The sequence below is a fragment of the Telopea speciosissima genome, chromosome 3 (genome assembly GCF_018873765.1).
Source record: "Telopea speciosissima isolate NSW1024214 ecotype Mountain lineage chromosome 3, Tspe_v1, whole genome shotgun sequence".
Classification (NCBI taxonomy): Eukaryota; Viridiplantae; Streptophyta; class Magnoliopsida; order Proteales; family Proteaceae; genus Telopea; species Telopea speciosissima.
Window position 1 is genome coordinate 29874879 of NC_057918.1, and position 18022 is coordinate 29892900.

The window sequence follows — 18022 nt, forward strand, 5'->3', positions numbered from 1 at the left end:
CAGAATACTTACCGCGGGGATGTAGTAAACCTCAGTTGTGGTGATTCAATAAACTAACTGATGGTGATTCCAATCCAGGCCATAGGTGGTTATTCCTTTGGTCATATCCTTTTTTTTTTGGTCTACAAGATGAGGTTCCTTGATGTATGCTTTTTGCTGATGATATTGTTTTGGTGGATGAGACAAAAGTAGAGATTAACACCAAGTTGGAGATATGACAATCAACCTTGGAATCAAAAGTTCTTAAAATAAGTAGAACAAAGACGGAATATATGGTGTGTAACTTTAGTCACTAAGATGGTTAATGAGGTGAAACTTGATGAGAACAGATTCCACAAAGTGGTTATTTTAGATATCTGAGCTCAATTATAAAAAAAAAAAGAGAGGTGATATAAAGGATGATGTTGCCCAAAGAATTAAAATAGGATGGATGAAGTGGAGAGGTGCGTCCGAAGTGTTGTGTGATTGGCGTATTCTTTTAAATCTTAAATGAAATTTTATAGGACTGTTATACGACCGGCTATGATGTATATGGTATGGAATGTTGGGCAATTAAGAAGCGTCATTTAAGATAAACTAAGTGTAGCAGAGATGAGTATGTTGAGATGGATGCATGGCAAAACTAGGAAGGATAAAGTAGGAAATGACTATATTAGAGCTGAGTTGGGAGTAGCTCTGATACATGATAGGCTCCGAGAGAGTCGTTTGAGGTGGCATGGCCATGTTCAACGGACAACTTGGGATGCCCCAGTATGGAGGAGTGATTTGATTTAGATTGAAGGAACTAAAAGAGCCAGGTACATGCCTAAAATAGAGCTGATTGGAGAGCAAGGATCCATGTAGCTGACCCCATTTAGTTGGGATAAGGCTATGTTATTGTTGTATCCTTTTGTCATGTCCTCCTCGCTTCTATCTTCTTCTTCTTCAGATTATTAAACACTGTATATGCTTTCTTCTTTTGATTCTTAGTTGTTGTTGGGTTAATTCTAGTGTATATTAGTTACTAATTAGTAGCTGTGCATCACTTGAGCCCCGTTTGGTTGCATTGCTGTTTCATGAGAATATTCTTGACACAGAAGTGTTCTTTTTCAATTCCGTTCTATGAGAATGTTCTTTGTCTGAAGAACAACGTTTGGTAAGAGCGTTCCAAGAATAGAAAGAGAATAGAAACAACGTTTGGCAGAACTTTGACAGAATCACTTCTTACCACTACAAGCCATAATTACATAAATGCCATTACCCTCACACTTGACACAAATAACTATGAAAATTCCATATGATCACATTTGCCACTATAACCAATAATTATAAAATGAAATTAACATTCCATTTAACTGGAATGATTACGACAATGCCATTACATTGATGGCTGAATAGGCATGAGTACATGGATATACATAGAAGGATATTAATTGAATATAACTTTGAAATTTGACAATTGACAAATCAAGATTTCTCCCCCTTTCTATCTAACGATATATAGTCTAAATATCATTGCACATCCTTAATAGTATATCACAATTAGCATTCAATAGCAAACCAAGATAATAGAATTAACATCCACAAGTATTTTAACAAAAATCATATGCATCTAACAACCATATCCTTAAAAAAAATCCACCAGTATCTTACTATAGTCATCCAAACTTAAAAAGTTAAATTTGTGCTCATCAATCTAACATCTCTAAAAGCCACACTTTCTTCTCAGGCTGGAACACAATGGACATTTCTCTCCATTGCGCGTCCTCCAACATCCGCTTGCTCGCCTTCATATACAATTCCTTCAGATATCAATCATGGTGTCCAGCAATGCAATAGAGGCACTAATGCTGTAATCTATACTCATTGGAGAAGGAAATGGAGATGTCGCAGGGGTACTAGGATACCTCTCTGCCCTGGTTCGAGTTGCATCAACGATGGCTTTTAATGCTTGTTCCAAACCAGTTGTACTACTCTTCCTCCTATAACCTGCTACTGTTATATCAAGTTTTTGGCTAACACTAGGACAATATGATTCCATCTCAATCTTTCATAATAATCAGACAAACCTCCATCCAAAGGAGTAGTAGGAAGAGATTGATCAACATCCACGTCAACCTCAACCTCATTCTATTCATTGTCATCTCAAAAATTGGTTGCATTACCGATTGCACCATTCGCACTTGCATATGAATCCCCAAATATCATTTGTAGTTCAGACCAATGGGGTAGTCCATTCCACCTAAACTTAGACCATGTTGAGTTTGCCTGAAAATTTATAAGAACTTACTATTAGACACTTCTGAAATTTTCCTATCACAAAGTGAGGCACAAAGTGAAAGAAAAGGTGAATCAACCATAGTTTATCTGAATGTGTCTATCCCATACATTCTCATCATCAACTGTATATGTTTTGGTCACAGCATTCCAACCAACACCCAAAGCCTCTAACAGTTTCTTGAAACTGTTGTAATCAATCTTCATTTTGTACATCTTGTTATGGAGTTGTATCATAGTAAAAGGACGACCAACAGTTGCCTCAAGTTGGGTTATAATGTTGTTCCAACAACTCTTATTGAATGTAGTTGTTTTATTACTATTCTTTACTTGAACAACCATTAACTTCACAAATCGGGTGTGTGAGTGTGGTGTGTGTTGTGTATATCTGCCATTCCACGGTCCTAAAAGTCGGTTAACCTTTTGGGATTGGTGTGTGGTTTGTGTGATTACACTTTCATCAAAAAAGAAGAAGTGGTGTGTGGGTTTAGTCCCACATCGGGTGTGTGTTGTGTCTATCCGCCATTCCACGGTCCTAAAAGTCGGTTAACCTTTTGGGATTGGTGTGTGGTTTGTGTGATTACACTTTCATCAAAACAAAGAAGGGGTGTGTGGGTTTAGTCCCACATCAGGTGTGTGAGTGTGGTGTGTGTTGTGTATATCCGCCATTCCATGGTCCTAAAAGCCGGTTAACCTTTTGGGATTGGTGTGTGGTTTGTGTGATTACACTTTCATCAAAAAAAAAATTCAGCATTAACTTCACAAATTCATCTACCTCTCTTTGTGACCATTTGGCAGACTCATTATTGGGTTTTGAACTAAATGTCATGTCTTCTAACAATCAAGAAAAGACACGCAATTAAGACTATGAAGAGTGTTGTTAGACATTTCTTACATTATAAAGAGTATATTCTTAGACACTGTTTACATATATACATATTACATAAAATTGTGATAGCATAGCCAAATACAGGAGTAAGACATTGCTTAAATATATACATATTACATTCATTCGAGGAGAAATGAACATCATGGCTATATCACATATTCAAGAATAAGGTAAACTAAAATTCAGCAGAGACCAAAACTCAACAGACTGCATGTATGCATAAACTAATTCCCTCTACTCAGTGAATTTCACAAAAGAGAAATATATCTAAGTGGATAAATCACATATTCAAGAATAGAATCAATAGATCACATCAAGCCACAGTTCTAAAGGAACCAATAGATCACACCAAGCATAGTTCAGAAAAAATCTACCTTTCCACCCATAAAGTGAACCACAACCCCCACACCCACCCCCCCCAAAAAAAAAAAAAAAGCTGTCTAACTTTTCTTAGTACAGAAAGAAGACTCATCACCTCCATTGTTTGCTTAACAAATACACTCTTCTTCAGTTCTTCCCCCAACAATCAACATATATGATCCTTTTTACAGTCCATTTCTATTATCTGAGTGAGTTCTAGATCCAACTAGGGTGGGTACAATTTTTGGCACCAAATTTGGGTATTGTGTAGAATATCCAATTAACCTGCTCACATTTGACATTTGGCGGTTCAGTCTAGACAAAGTCCCAAGACCCAACAAGATAGGCTCCTGGATCCGAATCTAGTCAGAAACAGGCTCTAATTTGATGCTTTAAACTGAGTTGGTGTCCCATCCCTTCTCCACTTGGCAAGTCCATACCAACTTGACAAAGTTAAAAAGTGTCCTTTATTTACTTGTATTGAAAATGGGCTGATGACTGATGTCCATTCCGGTTCATATTTTTCTGGTGGGCACCCCCCCACCCCACAGAGACCCCTTGTTTTATAACACAAGCACTTAACATACCAACACAGCTAGCTAGCAATGTAAAATGTAATGTAACTCCATAGATTTCGATATCCCAAGAGTAGTGTAGAACTAAAATATAGATTAACATTGAAGAAACTCAGAAAAGCCCGAGAGTCCACATGCAGATGTGAGGACTATATCATATAATATAACTTAAAGGGTAACCCTAATTTAAATTACTGAATCAAACAAAAGAGAAGCAACAGTAACCTATTTCTGCCTTCTGGCTACAGTCGATTAACCCAAGGTAATGAAACTCAAAATTTTCATTACCAACGGATCCGGAGCTCAAGGAACCCAACATAATGAGAGGCAAATATTCAGACTGACCTTTTTACGTAATAGCTACCACAGAATGGGCTTTTTGCCTCCACAAATACTGAAAAGATGGAATCCCTATATCAAACCCGGTTCATTGGCTTCACTTTAAATTATCATGAATGTAAAACTGAGCTGCATACCAGAAGATGCTCAGCATGCGAAGATTGAAGGCCAACTGCTCCGAAATGCTTTCAATTAGGTTCAGAAAATGAGGTTTTGTGAGAGATTAAAGAAGAAGAAGAAGAAGAACTTTGGGGTAGACCTTTCACCTTTGGGAGAGATGGATTTGAAGGCAAGAACTTTGGGAGCTTGTGTTCACAAGGAGGAGAGGAGGCAGCTTTGGGAACTTTGGGGTTTTGAGTTTGGGTTAAGAGTTTCTATCGGGAATGGATCAAAGATTTTTCTTAAGTTGTTCTTCTTGACTTGTTCTGGAGCAATGATGTACTCAAGTTGTTCTTTTCTCTGGTTCGTTCCGCTAGACCACAAGAACAAACTGGATTTACCAAAAGCGTTTCTGTCCACAGTTTGTTCCCATAGAATAAAAGAACACCAGAAACATTCCCGAGGAGCGCAACCAAACAGGCCTTATTCTTCATATTTTGTAATCCCTTCCAAGATCAGCAACTCCTGGCCATCAATTGAAATTGTACTAGAGATTCCTTGTTCTAGTAGGAAATCTAAAGATCTCTCAATTGCCTCATTAGAATTAGCTGAAAATTTCTGGAGTTATTCACCCTACGCTGATAAGACTCTCAACCAGTCTTTGGTTTGCGCTTGAGAAGTTATTGGTTTCTCCATGTTCTGGTTCTGAAATTCTGTCACTGGAATTCCTATTTACTGTTGGATTCTGCAGATCTCATTCCAACCGTTGGATTTCCCAAAGCTTTTGATATCTAATTCTGTCATTAAAATAAAGCCTTCTACAAGAGTTTCAGTTGCATCTGAGTTTCTGTTCTGTTTTATTGGTTTTCTCCTGAATTATGGAAAACTTTTCCTTAGTCTGATTCTGATTTTGGTTGGTTTCTGGAATTCCTAACTGAGCTGGCCCAGAACCACATTACAACCTTTCATATATAAACAAAAATTACAATTAAATCCTGTTGGTTGAACCGTGGGTCAGAGAGAGGGAATAAAATAATGGAATTGATTGTATTAATGAGAGAAAAGCCCCTCTATTTATAATAGAAAGGAAGTTACAAATAATAGAAGCTAGGCGATGTGGGACTAAAACCCACATAGCCGACATAAGCTAATAACACTTAATAACATAAGAATAACTCCAAAAGGACCAGAATACCCCCACGGTATTCTGGTGTACATTATTCTAACACTCCCCCTCACGCTGGATTATACAAATATGAAAGAAGGAAGATCCAATGTGGACTAAAGAAAAAAAACTCTCTACTAAAGAAAAACTCTCTCCATAACAATGCTAACACTCCCCCTCAAGTTGGCGCATACAAGGTACTAATGCCCAACTTGAATGAAAAATGGGAAAAATAAATTGTAGCAGAATCCAGCTCCAAAAGGAATGCAGCTCCCAAATAGACCTTCAAGAACTTGAAAAAAAATAGACCTTCAAACTTGGGCAGACTTGATCAATTGTTACCAATCTTCAACAATTGTCTAGGGATGAATCTTTGACTGATAATCTTGAAGGTAAGTAACTAGGGTAGCAAGCAGATGAGTCAGGCAGCAATAAAGATCCAGCAGCGGAAACAACCAAACTGTAGGACCTCATATGGGCAGGCAATAACCAAACATCTTCAAAACTTTTAACACCAGCCTCCCCCTTATGGCAAACGTAACCCAATAACAAGGTAGATACTTATTGGCAATGGTGAAACCTCTGACCTTCTATGTTTTGCACCAAATGTCCTTGCATGTTCTGCTCTCTGCAATGGCTGCAGGTATACTGTATATAATCCCCCCCTCACATGTAGTGCACGTGGACATAAGAGAGATTAGGTTAGAGATAGGGCAAAACATAACATTCCAGAATGGTTAAGTGGCTGCCAAGTGTAATTGGAAAAAGAAGAAATGGTAAAGAAGGGAATACCATTAGCTTCCAAGGGTGTTATGGGTAATGCCAAAGGTATGTTTTGGGAGGTGGTGAAGGAAAAACAGCAGTGGGATAATGGAGTAGGATTAACTTGGGTAACATAGAAAGCTCCAACATTCTTCCATCAATCAAACAAACACTTTGAATGGAAACCCCTACAGGGGAGAACTCCTAACCCCAATATTGAGATCTGAAAAAGATACAAATCTGATTCGAAGTAAGGAAATGCTCCAATTGTCAAGGCTTGTTCAATCTTCAAACAGGGAGGAGCAATTGTGCAAAAGTTTCCATGGTAGAAACTCCCACATGCTAGATAGTACTAAGAAGATATCCGGACAGCAATGAATGGAAGTAGCCTCAACAAAACTGGATCAGATCTGAATCTGTAACAATGCTAGTATGCAAGCTCCAAAGTATGCCGGATATTAACTAGAAAAGCTTCACATAACTGAATAGGTTCGTAGGTGCAGCCAAATAATCGTGGAACACACTCTGGTAATCCTAAATAGGCTGATCTCTAGCGTAGTAGATTCAAGTCTTCAATAATGAGAGAAATTCAATCTCCAATAAGAGGAAACACAGTCACAATTATAGGGCAGCAGTATTCCACATGAAGGCAGCAGTAACACATCAACCAGTCATGCTTACAGAAGCCAATCAATAACACCAGCCAGGTAGGTAGTGAAGCTCATAATAACCAACCAAATAAGATAAATAACCAGACAAATCCATAGGTAGTTGAAGCAGCCAGCCATATAGGAACAAGAAAAACAGCTTGATAATTGAAGAAACCAAGCCAACAGAATGAACTGGAATTTTTTTACTAAAAAACCTGATGTAAGATGCTAAATAATGGGCTGTATACTCCTCTGATGTTGATAAAACTCTCCTAAAAAAATTAGCAACTGTGGACTGCCCTACCCCATAGATTGATTATAGTCAGGGTTTTTTACAAAACCCTGAAAGTGAATATCGATTGTAGGGAAGGGGTCTTCAACAAAGGTAAGGCTGACATGTCAAAGGTGCTTGCTTATTGTAATACTTGCTGACCAAAAACTGGTGAAATGGATCTCCAGTTCGAATGACCAATCTCCTTGGTAATGGAGACTTGATCTTCACATGGGAGAAGTACCTAAAAATCGTAGATAATGAGGGCAGCAGCTATCTTGGGTAGTAGACCTTCTTCAAACCATAAATAGTTGAAGTAGAATGTCCTTTGTGATGGTAGAAACACCAACAAAAAAAATTCCAAATAGCAACAAACAACCCTAACCCAAAATCGATATGGGCAGGGTTTTGAAAAAAACCCTGAAAAGAAGGATCGATTGGGGTTAGGGGTCTTCAAATTCTTGGAAAGAGGCAAAAACTGAGGTCGAGTGTTTTCTGTAGGTGGAGTAATCATCCCTCAAAAAAAGGTAGCAAGCATTCAAACCTGCACCCCTAAGGTCGATTCAATTAGGGTTTTAACAGGGAACCATCAAAGGCAGGGTGAGAAGATTTTGCTGTAGGGACAGATCCAACCATCAGATTGTGTTCAAACTGAGTCGATTAAGGCTTGGATCAAGTGGGAAATATCCATGAAATATTGGCTGCATCTGACAAAGGAAACCCCAACATCGATTGGAGTCAGGGTTTTTCAAAACCTTGACAAGGTGAAATCGATTTGGGGATCTAGGCTGGAAAAAATAATAATTGATGGAGAGAAAGAAAAGAGGGAAGTTAGGTGTAGGAATAGGGTAACAGAGGGCTGAAAAAAGGCTGCATAGGATGTTCCTCTATTAGAGGATCAGGTTTATCGAGATCTGATCTCAAAGAAGGAGGAACCCTAAAATCGCAGAAGAGGCTTCCAGCTGTTTTTTTTAATAAAAAACGATAGGAGAGAAAGGGGGCAGCACTAAATCATCAATATGATGTTTACCTCATTAGTGCTGCCCCTGTTTTTGTGCCGAAAAGGAGAAAAACAGGAGCAGGAAAAAACGAGAAAAAGGGAGAAGAAGAGGAGAGATCGATTGGAAGGAAAGGAGGGAGAAATTAGGGTTAGTCTCTCTAACCTAGATCAGACCAGCTCTGATACCATGTTGGTTGAACCGTGGGTCAGAGAGAGAGAATAAAATAATGGAATTGATTGTATTAATGAGAGAAAGGCCTCCCTATTTATAATAGAGGGGAAGTTACAAATAATAGAAGCTAGGCGATGTGGGACTAAAACCCACATAGCCGACATAAGCTAACACTTAATAACATAAGAATAACCCCAAAAGGATCAGAATACCCCCACGGTATTCTGGTGTACATTATTCTAACAAATCCAAATCTTAGATCTGCTCCACATATGTGACACCAACAGTAGTATCATAATTCCATGTGCAAAAGCCAACACTGAGCTCTTTGATAAATCAAAGGCTGAGAACTGTCACTGGAGATGCTGCTGCATTATATATATATATATATATATAATGTCGAATGGTAATGAGATATACTCGTGTAAAGGAGTAACCTTAAGGACATTAAACATAGTATATATCTAGGTTTTTAATAATAAAATGAGACACAGTCTCAGACCTGGTTTGGCAAGTTCCCAGAACATTCCATTGCCAAACTAGGCCTCAGTAATACGAGGTTTCTTATTTGCATGACTTCCTTCTCTTCCATGTCAAAGATGACAAGATTGAATGAGAGCATATAAAATTCCATACTGTTGGGACCTTTTAGCTCAGCCATGTATACAGTGTTTTCACCCACATCAAGTCAATGGCAATTATGTATGATTTTTTCACTGAACAAAAGCCATTTAGTTTAGTTCCTCTCTCTTCCCCCCCCCCCCCCCCCTTTTAAAGGGTGAGGAGGGGATTTTTTTGTTAGAGAAATATAAGATTATAGGCCCGTGAAATCTGCAACCCGCGCCCTCAGGATAAGAGATGGCATTCTATCAAATGAATGACATATGATACAGGGTGTAGATATTAGTGTTTACATGATTTTGTTACCCTTTTCTTTTAATGCAAGCTTTCCTTTTCCCCAAGGAGAAACTTCATCAGCCACCTCATCAGAGTTTAGAGTTTCCAAATAACCAACTGTGGCATTTTATTAATTAATGCAAACAAGCCATTATACATGTGTCCCTGTAAAGTTTATGCTCTCTTTTCTACGAAAAGAAGCCCCAGAAACAGGGACTTGCCAGTGTTTAGAACATCCAATAACCAGATGGGTGCCATACCAACCCAATTAATATGGTGAAAAGTGTATTTTAAAAGCATCCTTCATCGTCCCCCCCACCTCTGCCCTGAGCAGAAACAATGACTCATATCTACAACCTGATTGAATCAAGTCAGGTCCTATATATAATCTGCCCCACCAAAAGGCACTCATGCTAACGAACTCCAACCCCCCCCCCCCTTCCTTTCCCAGTGGAGCTAGTTCACCTGTATATTAATATAAACAGTAATAACAGCATAAAATCAAACACGAATTTCCATAGGACACAATCTGAAAAACATTATTCTATAGATTCAATTGAGCTACTTCATGAGCATCTCTGTTCCACAATTTACTTAAGACTTAAAAATGCAAGAACTCAACCAAACCTCCTTAAATGTTTAATGTTAGCTTCTTCTCATGGAGGCTCAGGTTCCACCTTCTTTCTTGGAGGTAAGATTGTGGCAGTCAGATTTTTTCTTTGGGAGAATAGTTTGAACGATGGCCTCAATCTCTTCCTTGGCACGTTCAAACACACTTGGACCTTTGACTTCACTAATAGGGGTGTTCTCATCAATGTCATCACTTGTACCATGAGTTTCCTTATGATGGTGAGGTGATCTTTCAGTGTGCACAACTGCTTCAATCTCTTCCTGTGCTCTTTCAATTAAATTGGGTGCCTTTACATTTTTCTCTGCCATTTAAAAACACACAGTAGATTCGAACTTCATTCAACCCTTCAAATGAACAACCAAATAACCAGGTTCCAGATTATTAAGTCATTAAAATAACATCATTAGCACTTTAACTTCAACAAGAAAATTCCAGTGCTGATCAACAATTTTATATCATTCAAGAAGGTTTTTTCTTTAGGGGGGGGTTGTGTGTGTTATTGTTTTCATGATCCTCCCAGCAGGTCCCAGGAAAGGGGTTGTTACAAGCACAGAAAACCTAATAAGCAAAAAAAGGAAAGAGAATAAAAAATAAGAAACCCGATAGCTATGAAACGTTGTTGGAATCCTCATCAGTAACCAACAAATTGCCGGTGACTCGTTTCTAATCCAACTTACAAAAAACCCTTCCCATGTTTCCGTTGTGAACACCCGAAAATGATTAAAAAAAGAAAAATGCATTTGAGAACTAAGGAGATAAGCAAATACCCGACAGAGAATCATTTCCCTCTGGTTTTGGTTCCGCCATTACTTGAGCTCAGTGCGCAGTTCCCACAGAGATTCTCGCTTGCTACAATCTGGTTGTAATCCACGCAACCATACACGTTAAAGGCGATTTATCGGAAGTGGGATATACTATGCTATACAGATGAGATCTCAGCCATCCAAGAAGCATTAGAGAAAAGAGAGATCTCAGCCGTCTGTATCACGACTCCCGCCTGAACGTTACCGTTAGAGCCCAGGGTCTCGAATAGAGTTCGGTTCCTCTACAAGTACGTGAAGGTGCACATACATGTAACCAGGGGTATTTATGAAAACAAAAGGGGCATATGGATGCCACTCAGATGTACGTTCACCAATACGTACATATAGATGATCTATTCTCTAAGCCAGGTTCACATTCACCTACGTGAACATACAACAATGACTCAGCCGTTTAGATGGAATTCACTCTGTGAGACCCACATAGATTGAATTTCATCTGAACGACTTTGAGTTGTTCTCGTACATGAACATGAGCCCAACTCCCATTCCCTCGCAGATAGGTCGTGTTGGGTCAAGTTTTATATCTTGTCCATTCCGGAGTTGTGTAAAAGTGGAAGGATCAAAAGGTCCATTTCTTAATCATGTGTATTCCGGAGTTGTGTATCCTAACATCCCTTTGTCAAAGTGCTTCAACCCTCAGGTCCATTTCTTAATCATGCTTTAAGTGTCCCAAGTCCCAACCTTAACCTAATATTAATCCATTTTATCAAAAGGCCTTGTTCTTGACTTCTTGTCAACCCACTATAACATATCATGTTAATACTCATAAAAAAAATAAAACATATCATGTTAATATAAAAATAACTCTAGATCATATAGAATTTATGTTTTATGAAATATTTTTGGTATAAAATGATAATAAACAAAAAAAAGGCATACCCAGTGCATGAAGCTTTCGTTATTGTAGGGTTTTGTGAGGGTCATAATGTACGAATCGTTATCGTCTACGGTTCCCTAACCAGTGCGATTCCCTAGTTCCTCTCACAAGAGGGGGGTGGGACCCACCCAAGGCACCTGACTGAACACTCTACCCTTGTGGGGTCCACCCTCCTCTTGTGAGAGGCACTAGGGAACCGCACCGGTCAGGAAACCGCATAGGAAAAAAATTCCATAATGTACACAATCTTAACCTTGCTTTCAAGCTTAAATGTATAAATATGCATATAAATCGAAACACTACATTATACATTTCATCAAAGTTTTGGATATTATATATGGGAATAGGGTAATTGGTACACCTTTACTTGAAAGCAAAATTGCAGGCCCTTCAATAACCGTCACATGACATTTTTAAGTGTGGCTGTTTTTTTTATACAAACAAATCCCATTGTCCTCCGCTCAATCCGGCAAGTTTCAACCTAATTTGAGTTTGTCAAATGTCAAAATAATGTGTTGAAAAATCAAGGATTACCAAGAGACTCTAGGGGTGCTTGAAGATATATAGGATTACCAAGAATTACCAATCCATATATCATTTCTTAAAATCCAACAATTAGATTTTTTAGATCACTCTTCCATATGGCAAAAAACACAAGGCGTGATTATCTACTTTTTGGTGAGGGCATTCTTATCTACTTTTAGATTGCATGGACTCTAAAATTTCAAACGTGAATAAGAGAACTTAGGGTCTATCTATCCACAAAATTTTGGCCCATCTGACATGCCTTATAGTAGATCTAGATCCCTATTAAGGCTCCTTAATGTCCATATAAGAAAATCATATCCTTTTCCCAAATTCACTTGTTCTTGCTTTTGTCGCTTTTTGTTTATGTTTTCAGTAACCAAGGTACTTTATATGGTTGAAAGGAAACTTTTTTATGCTCCTCCTATTATCTGTTTTGGAAAAAAATGGTTATTGATCCCATCATGAAAAGGAAAAATATTTAGCAATGTTTAAATAATTATATTTTAGGGCTAAAGATCGCTACCTAGTCGCGTTGCCCTTACACCAACACGGGGGTTTGTAAGAGCACTCACAAAGGTATCAACATTGATGAGATTTTTTTATTTCACAGGGTGAAGTGGTAATTTCACACATTCCTGTGTCTGGATGAGGGGCCATGCAACCTGGGGATCAAAAGAGGGGGAAGTTGGGGGTAAGGAAGAGGGAGGAGATCCCAAGCAAGGAGAGAACAACTGACTCCTTGCATTGATCACTGGCGTTACACCATCTATCCCTTATCCCTTGTGCTGATGTAATATGAAAACCTGCACTGCAGTTGTACGGAAACGAGATTCCTTTGGTCTAATAATGAAGTAAGAGAAAATAAAAATTGGGAGAGGATTATCTAAGCAAGCAGCAAAGAGGATTGCATTAATGAGGTGCAACAATACTGTTTCCTACATAGGAAGGCAACAAAGTCATTTTATGTGTGTGTTAGAGAGAGAGAGTACTTGTGTAGGGATGTCAAACGATCGGTTCGGCTGGGTTTTGGTTTGGGAATGAGTTAGTCTTAAACCAAACTGTTTAGGAACTTTGGTTTTCGACAGGTTTAGTTTCAGTTTATTTTTGTTTTCCAGTATTGGATTAACATCAGTTTAGGTCAGTTTGTTTACCACAGTGAAATCTTACATCCATAACCTGTAGTAAGGAAAGATTCGGTAGTTTTCTTTGATAAAAATGGATAATGTAGAAACATAGAAATATTAGCACAAACTTGATAGCCAGAATTAAGTAAGGTGTACTAGAGTATTTACATAGAAGTTATATGTACAAAATAACCCAAACCCCTATCAAGCTGGTCCGATAAACATCATCAAGACCATATCATCGCAGTATGCCCTTTGATAACTCGTGTAGATTTCAACCATCGGAAAAGATGATGACTAGTATAAACCATTCCTTTAGTTGAAATTAATTTAGGTATTTACTATTTTATAATCCTATCCATAGAGAATTGAAACAAATCATGACCACAGTACATTAGTATACTAATTCCACCATTTGTATGAGCTAATCTATAGTCAGTTTTTCCTTAAGAAGATAATTTTATGTATTTATTAATGAATAGAATTTCTTACAAAGGTTGACCTACTGATCTCCCAAACTGGGAGAAATTACTTGTTAATAAAGGGAGAAATAGACATCTTTCGTCTTTCATCGTTCAATAAATATGAATACAAAAGCTATAGATGAGTATGAATATTATTAAATATGATTATTTTATACTAGGTTTTTATCGGTTCGATTTGGATATCGATCAGTTCGGTGTGGTTTGGTTTTTAGTTGGTTTTGTCATACCCCAATGTAAAATCGATTTCATAAAGATCAATTAGGTTTAATCCAGGTTTTTCGATCAGTCGGTTTGTTCAGTTCAAGCTAGGTTTTAACACCCCTACTAGTGTATGCTCCCATCACAGTTTAGAGAATCTTTTCTCATAATTAAAATTAGGGAAGTAGTTTTCTGTCCGGGCCTACGCCAGCACTCCCATGAATCTATCTCTCTCCTCCTCAAAACAAGGGGCCAGAGGTGTCTTTTCATATGGGGAGGAGAGAGATAGACTCATGGGAGTGCTGGCTTAGGCCACACTCTCGAACAGAGAACTTTCTCCCATAAAATTAACTGGGAAGGTGTTTCTTGCCCGATGGTAGAGTCTACACAAGCAAGCGAGAGCCAATGAAGACCCCTATTGATTCAATCAATAGTAGGCAGAGAAGTCATTTCATGGAGATGGAAAGAAAGAGAGAGGAAATGCTACGCTATCGGGCAGCAAACATTCTCCAAAATTAATTTTAAAACTCACTTAACAGCATAAACAACAAAAGATCAAAAATCAATGGAGTGGAAACCCATCAAACGGTCATCACCTATGTTACAAAGTGAATACTAGAAAAAATAGTGAAAATTAGTAAAAAAAAATTCAAACTAGAGGTGAAGGACGGAGAGGCAGGCTTCATGGAGTTTGGGGTAGCACGTCCCAATACATTGGGTTCCAGCCGTACGTTACCGGATGATTCAAATCGATCAATTTGTATTGTATTTTTAAGGTTCAGAAAGTCTCAAACTGATCCAGAAAATTCTGATAGATTTGCCTTCAAAAAGGAGCGAGGGACTAATGGGCAACCTTAGTCTATATGTTGCTCGTGAATCACCAAGTATCAGTCTCGCAACAGTACTGGCGCAAATTAAAGAATCGGTCCTTCACTTGTTGATCGTTCACGAGTCAAACCCGCTCTCTTGCCATGCCTTTCACTCACTCGCTTGAGTCGGATTCAATCAGTCTTTTTGTTCGGAAGATCATCCTTATATCTAGTCGAGGATTAAGTGCCGTCCTAAAACACTTTGTTTTTATCTTGAAAGATCCATCGAGAGGATCTCTCTCCTCCTCAAAAATAGTGAAATATTCATAAAATCATTTTTTTTTTCTCCCAATCATTAAGGCGCCACTTCAATCTTTAATACTTCCGATATAATAATTTAGTAAGAGAGTCTTGCATAAGAGGAATTTTTATCCTCTCAATTACACTGCCCGTACTTGACGTCAAGTATATCTAATAGAAGGAGGTGGACCCTATGTGGATCCCACCTCGGGTAGTGTATTCGGACAGGGGGTAGGATAGTCATTTCTACCTCCTCTGTTAGATGTACTTGATGTCAAATACGGACAGTGTAATTGAGAGGATAAAGATCCGCATAGGAGTAGCCCAAGAAAAGACTCGTCCAATAATCACATTTTATGAAACTTGAATAATCTTGGAAAATGGAAGTGATTAGAATTATGTTAAATTTAATGAATCCGAATCGAAATTGATGGAGACCAATCAGTCAGCCTCAACATAACCAATAGTAAACATCATAATCGCTCTACAATTTGGATATGTTTGGCCTTTCGTCCAATAATTTGAATTGGAAAAAGTTTTCCTTCATCAATGGAAAAGGATTCATTCATGATCGGGCTCATGGTAATTGGGTTAGAATCGGGTTAAATGGATTTCATAAATGGTCGATTATAAACGGTTAGTTAATGGTCTATCTATGTGGTCCATTTACAACCACACCCGTTACTGACCCTTTCTATAATCGGGTTACCCAGCACTGGGCTGTTTATTAACTGATGGATCTAGTGTTGGTCTTTAGCTTGTCGGGCCTACCAGTGTGGGCTAGCGTTTGACACCCCTAATTACCGAGTATGTAGCAATATATGTCTCAATCTTAATCAAGTGGAAGGGTATCCCCACTCCCTAGTTGTGCATCTCCATCACCTATTAAATGCACAGCATATATAGATAGGTTTCAATTTAACCAGCCAACAGAGGAAAATAGAGGTAACTACAATAGAGGCAAAACGATTTGGTAGTTTAACCATGGATTTAAGTACTGATATCGTATCGACCAATACGTATTGATCAATAAATCCTAAAAAAATGTCACCACTATTTTCTGGCATTGACGGCGTGAGTTGAAGATAGGTAGGCATGCGAGAGTCACAAGGATTCAAGAAATGATAAAATGAATTGAATCTGACTTTTAATAAGGAAAGAGTGGGATCTTTCCAGTGTCTCAGAATGCTCCAATGATTTTAAATTGTAAAATATGCAATGCCAAGAAGAAAAACTTTGAAATCAAATTGCTTCGTTGTAGAAACGTATTTGTTGAAGTCTTTACAATTTACTAACTCCGAATTGATGAGACTTACAACCTGATATTTAAATTATATTATCACTATAATTACTCTACGATCAAATTGCTCACTTGCCAAGAACAAATTTGTTGAAGTCTTCACAATTCTGTCAACCATAAACTGTTGAAACTTACAACTTGATGCTAATCAGATGTCTTTTAAAAAGACATATTGGTGGAGGTATTCTCCAAGCAATAACTCTCTTGAAACATGGGCCAATGAGACATTGGGGTCCGAACCAATTCCAACAAAAACTACATCTAACAAAAAAAAAAGAAGATAAAAGATAAATTGTTTTTTGTGTTGATTTTTTGAGGTTCTTTTGTTGTTGAATTTCTTTTTCATAATTAGGCACTCTTGGTAGTTCCAACAGTTTATGGTAGTTACAAGATTGTTGTGTAACTACCCATTTCCTTAAATGTTGATTATAATTTTTCTATTGATCGTTCATCAATCACTAATCGTTTATCGATCACTGACAATTTTATTAGTCATTGAAATTGATTGATTTTGACTGAAATAATTTCAATCTATCGATGATGTCAGCAACCAATACCAGGTCCATACGATGAACTAAAACCTTGGGTTTAATTAATATAAATGAGGCAAAAAGAAGTAGAGAAATGGGAGCAAAGAAATTGCAGGTTGAGAGCCGTAGATCATACAGTACTCTATTTACGATTTTGGAAAAAAATTAATCATTCGAAAACATTTTTAAAGGGATTTGCGCACGAGGCAAGACTTCAAGACCAAAATGGAGAGATAGTGGTTGACTGTTTGGGTGAACAAACCCAAGTGATCACATATATTAAAGTAATACATATTTTTTTCCCTAATTTTGACTGCCCATCTTTTGATTCAATAGTCTTCTTGCCTAGAGCGTAGGGAATAAGAAGAATTGAAGAACCCTCCACCGTAGATCCTTGACCTTAGAAGTGTTTTGAATTCTTATTATAGAACTTATCTGATTCTAAAGCTTTGAATCATTCAAATCCCTCGTCTGCTTCAAGTTTTTCTAATTTCTATCCGGAAAGTTACCCGAAGCTTACTCTAAACCTTTTTAGTTGAAGATTCTACTATTTTGCTAACTTAATCTTTTTCTGGAAACGTATTTGAAGGTCCACACGTCCAGTGGAATATCTATTTTTCTTTTCCTCCTCGTTTTCTAACATAACTTCTCTTTCCTAATCTTCTGTCACTTTACCTACCTTTATTTCTTTAACTAAAACCATATATATATAATCATATAGACCAGGGAATTGAACTGGTAAGCATCAATAGAAAATTATTTGCTAAGAGGAGATCTCGTGAAGGTTTTTTTAGTTCTATTTGAGTTTTCAGGTAAAAGAAGAACCTTGATCTCCCTCTATTGTTCCATGATTGGATTTTCCAATCTTTTTGGTGTTTGTTGGATGGGTTTTATTTGTTCTTCATTTTGAAATTGATTCTTGTTTGATTAATTGGGTTTTTCTGCTAATACTTACTCTGTTTCCTGCAGTTTTGATCTTTG

General features: G+C 37.7%; 1 protein-coding gene across 1 annotated transcript; it reads right to left on the reverse strand.

The window, feature by feature from the left end:
• Positions 1–10088: 10088 nt before the first annotated feature.
• LOC122656158 lies at positions 10089–10933 on the reverse strand. The gene is made up of 2 exons (XM_043850614.1): positions 10834–10933; positions 10089–10367 (listed from the first exon to the last, which is right to left on the reverse strand). The coding sequence occupies exons 1-2, from the start codon at positions 10871–10873 to the stop codon at positions 10102–10104; spliced, it is 306 nt and encodes a 101-aa protein (XP_043706549.1). The 5' UTR covers positions 10874–10933; the 3' UTR covers positions 10089–10101.
• Between the last annotated feature and the right edge of the window lie 7089 nt (positions 10934–18022).

Excerpts from the sequence above, each read along its gene's own strand:
- LOC122656158 (XM_043850614.1), bottom strand. The coding sequence starts at position 10,873 with ATGGCGGAACCAAAACCAGAGGGAAATGATTCTCTGTCGG. Across the intron at positions 10,368-10,833 it reads GGGAAATGATTCTCTGTCGG|AGAAAAATGTAAAGGCACCC; the intron begins GTATTTGCTTAT and ends TTTAAATGGCAG.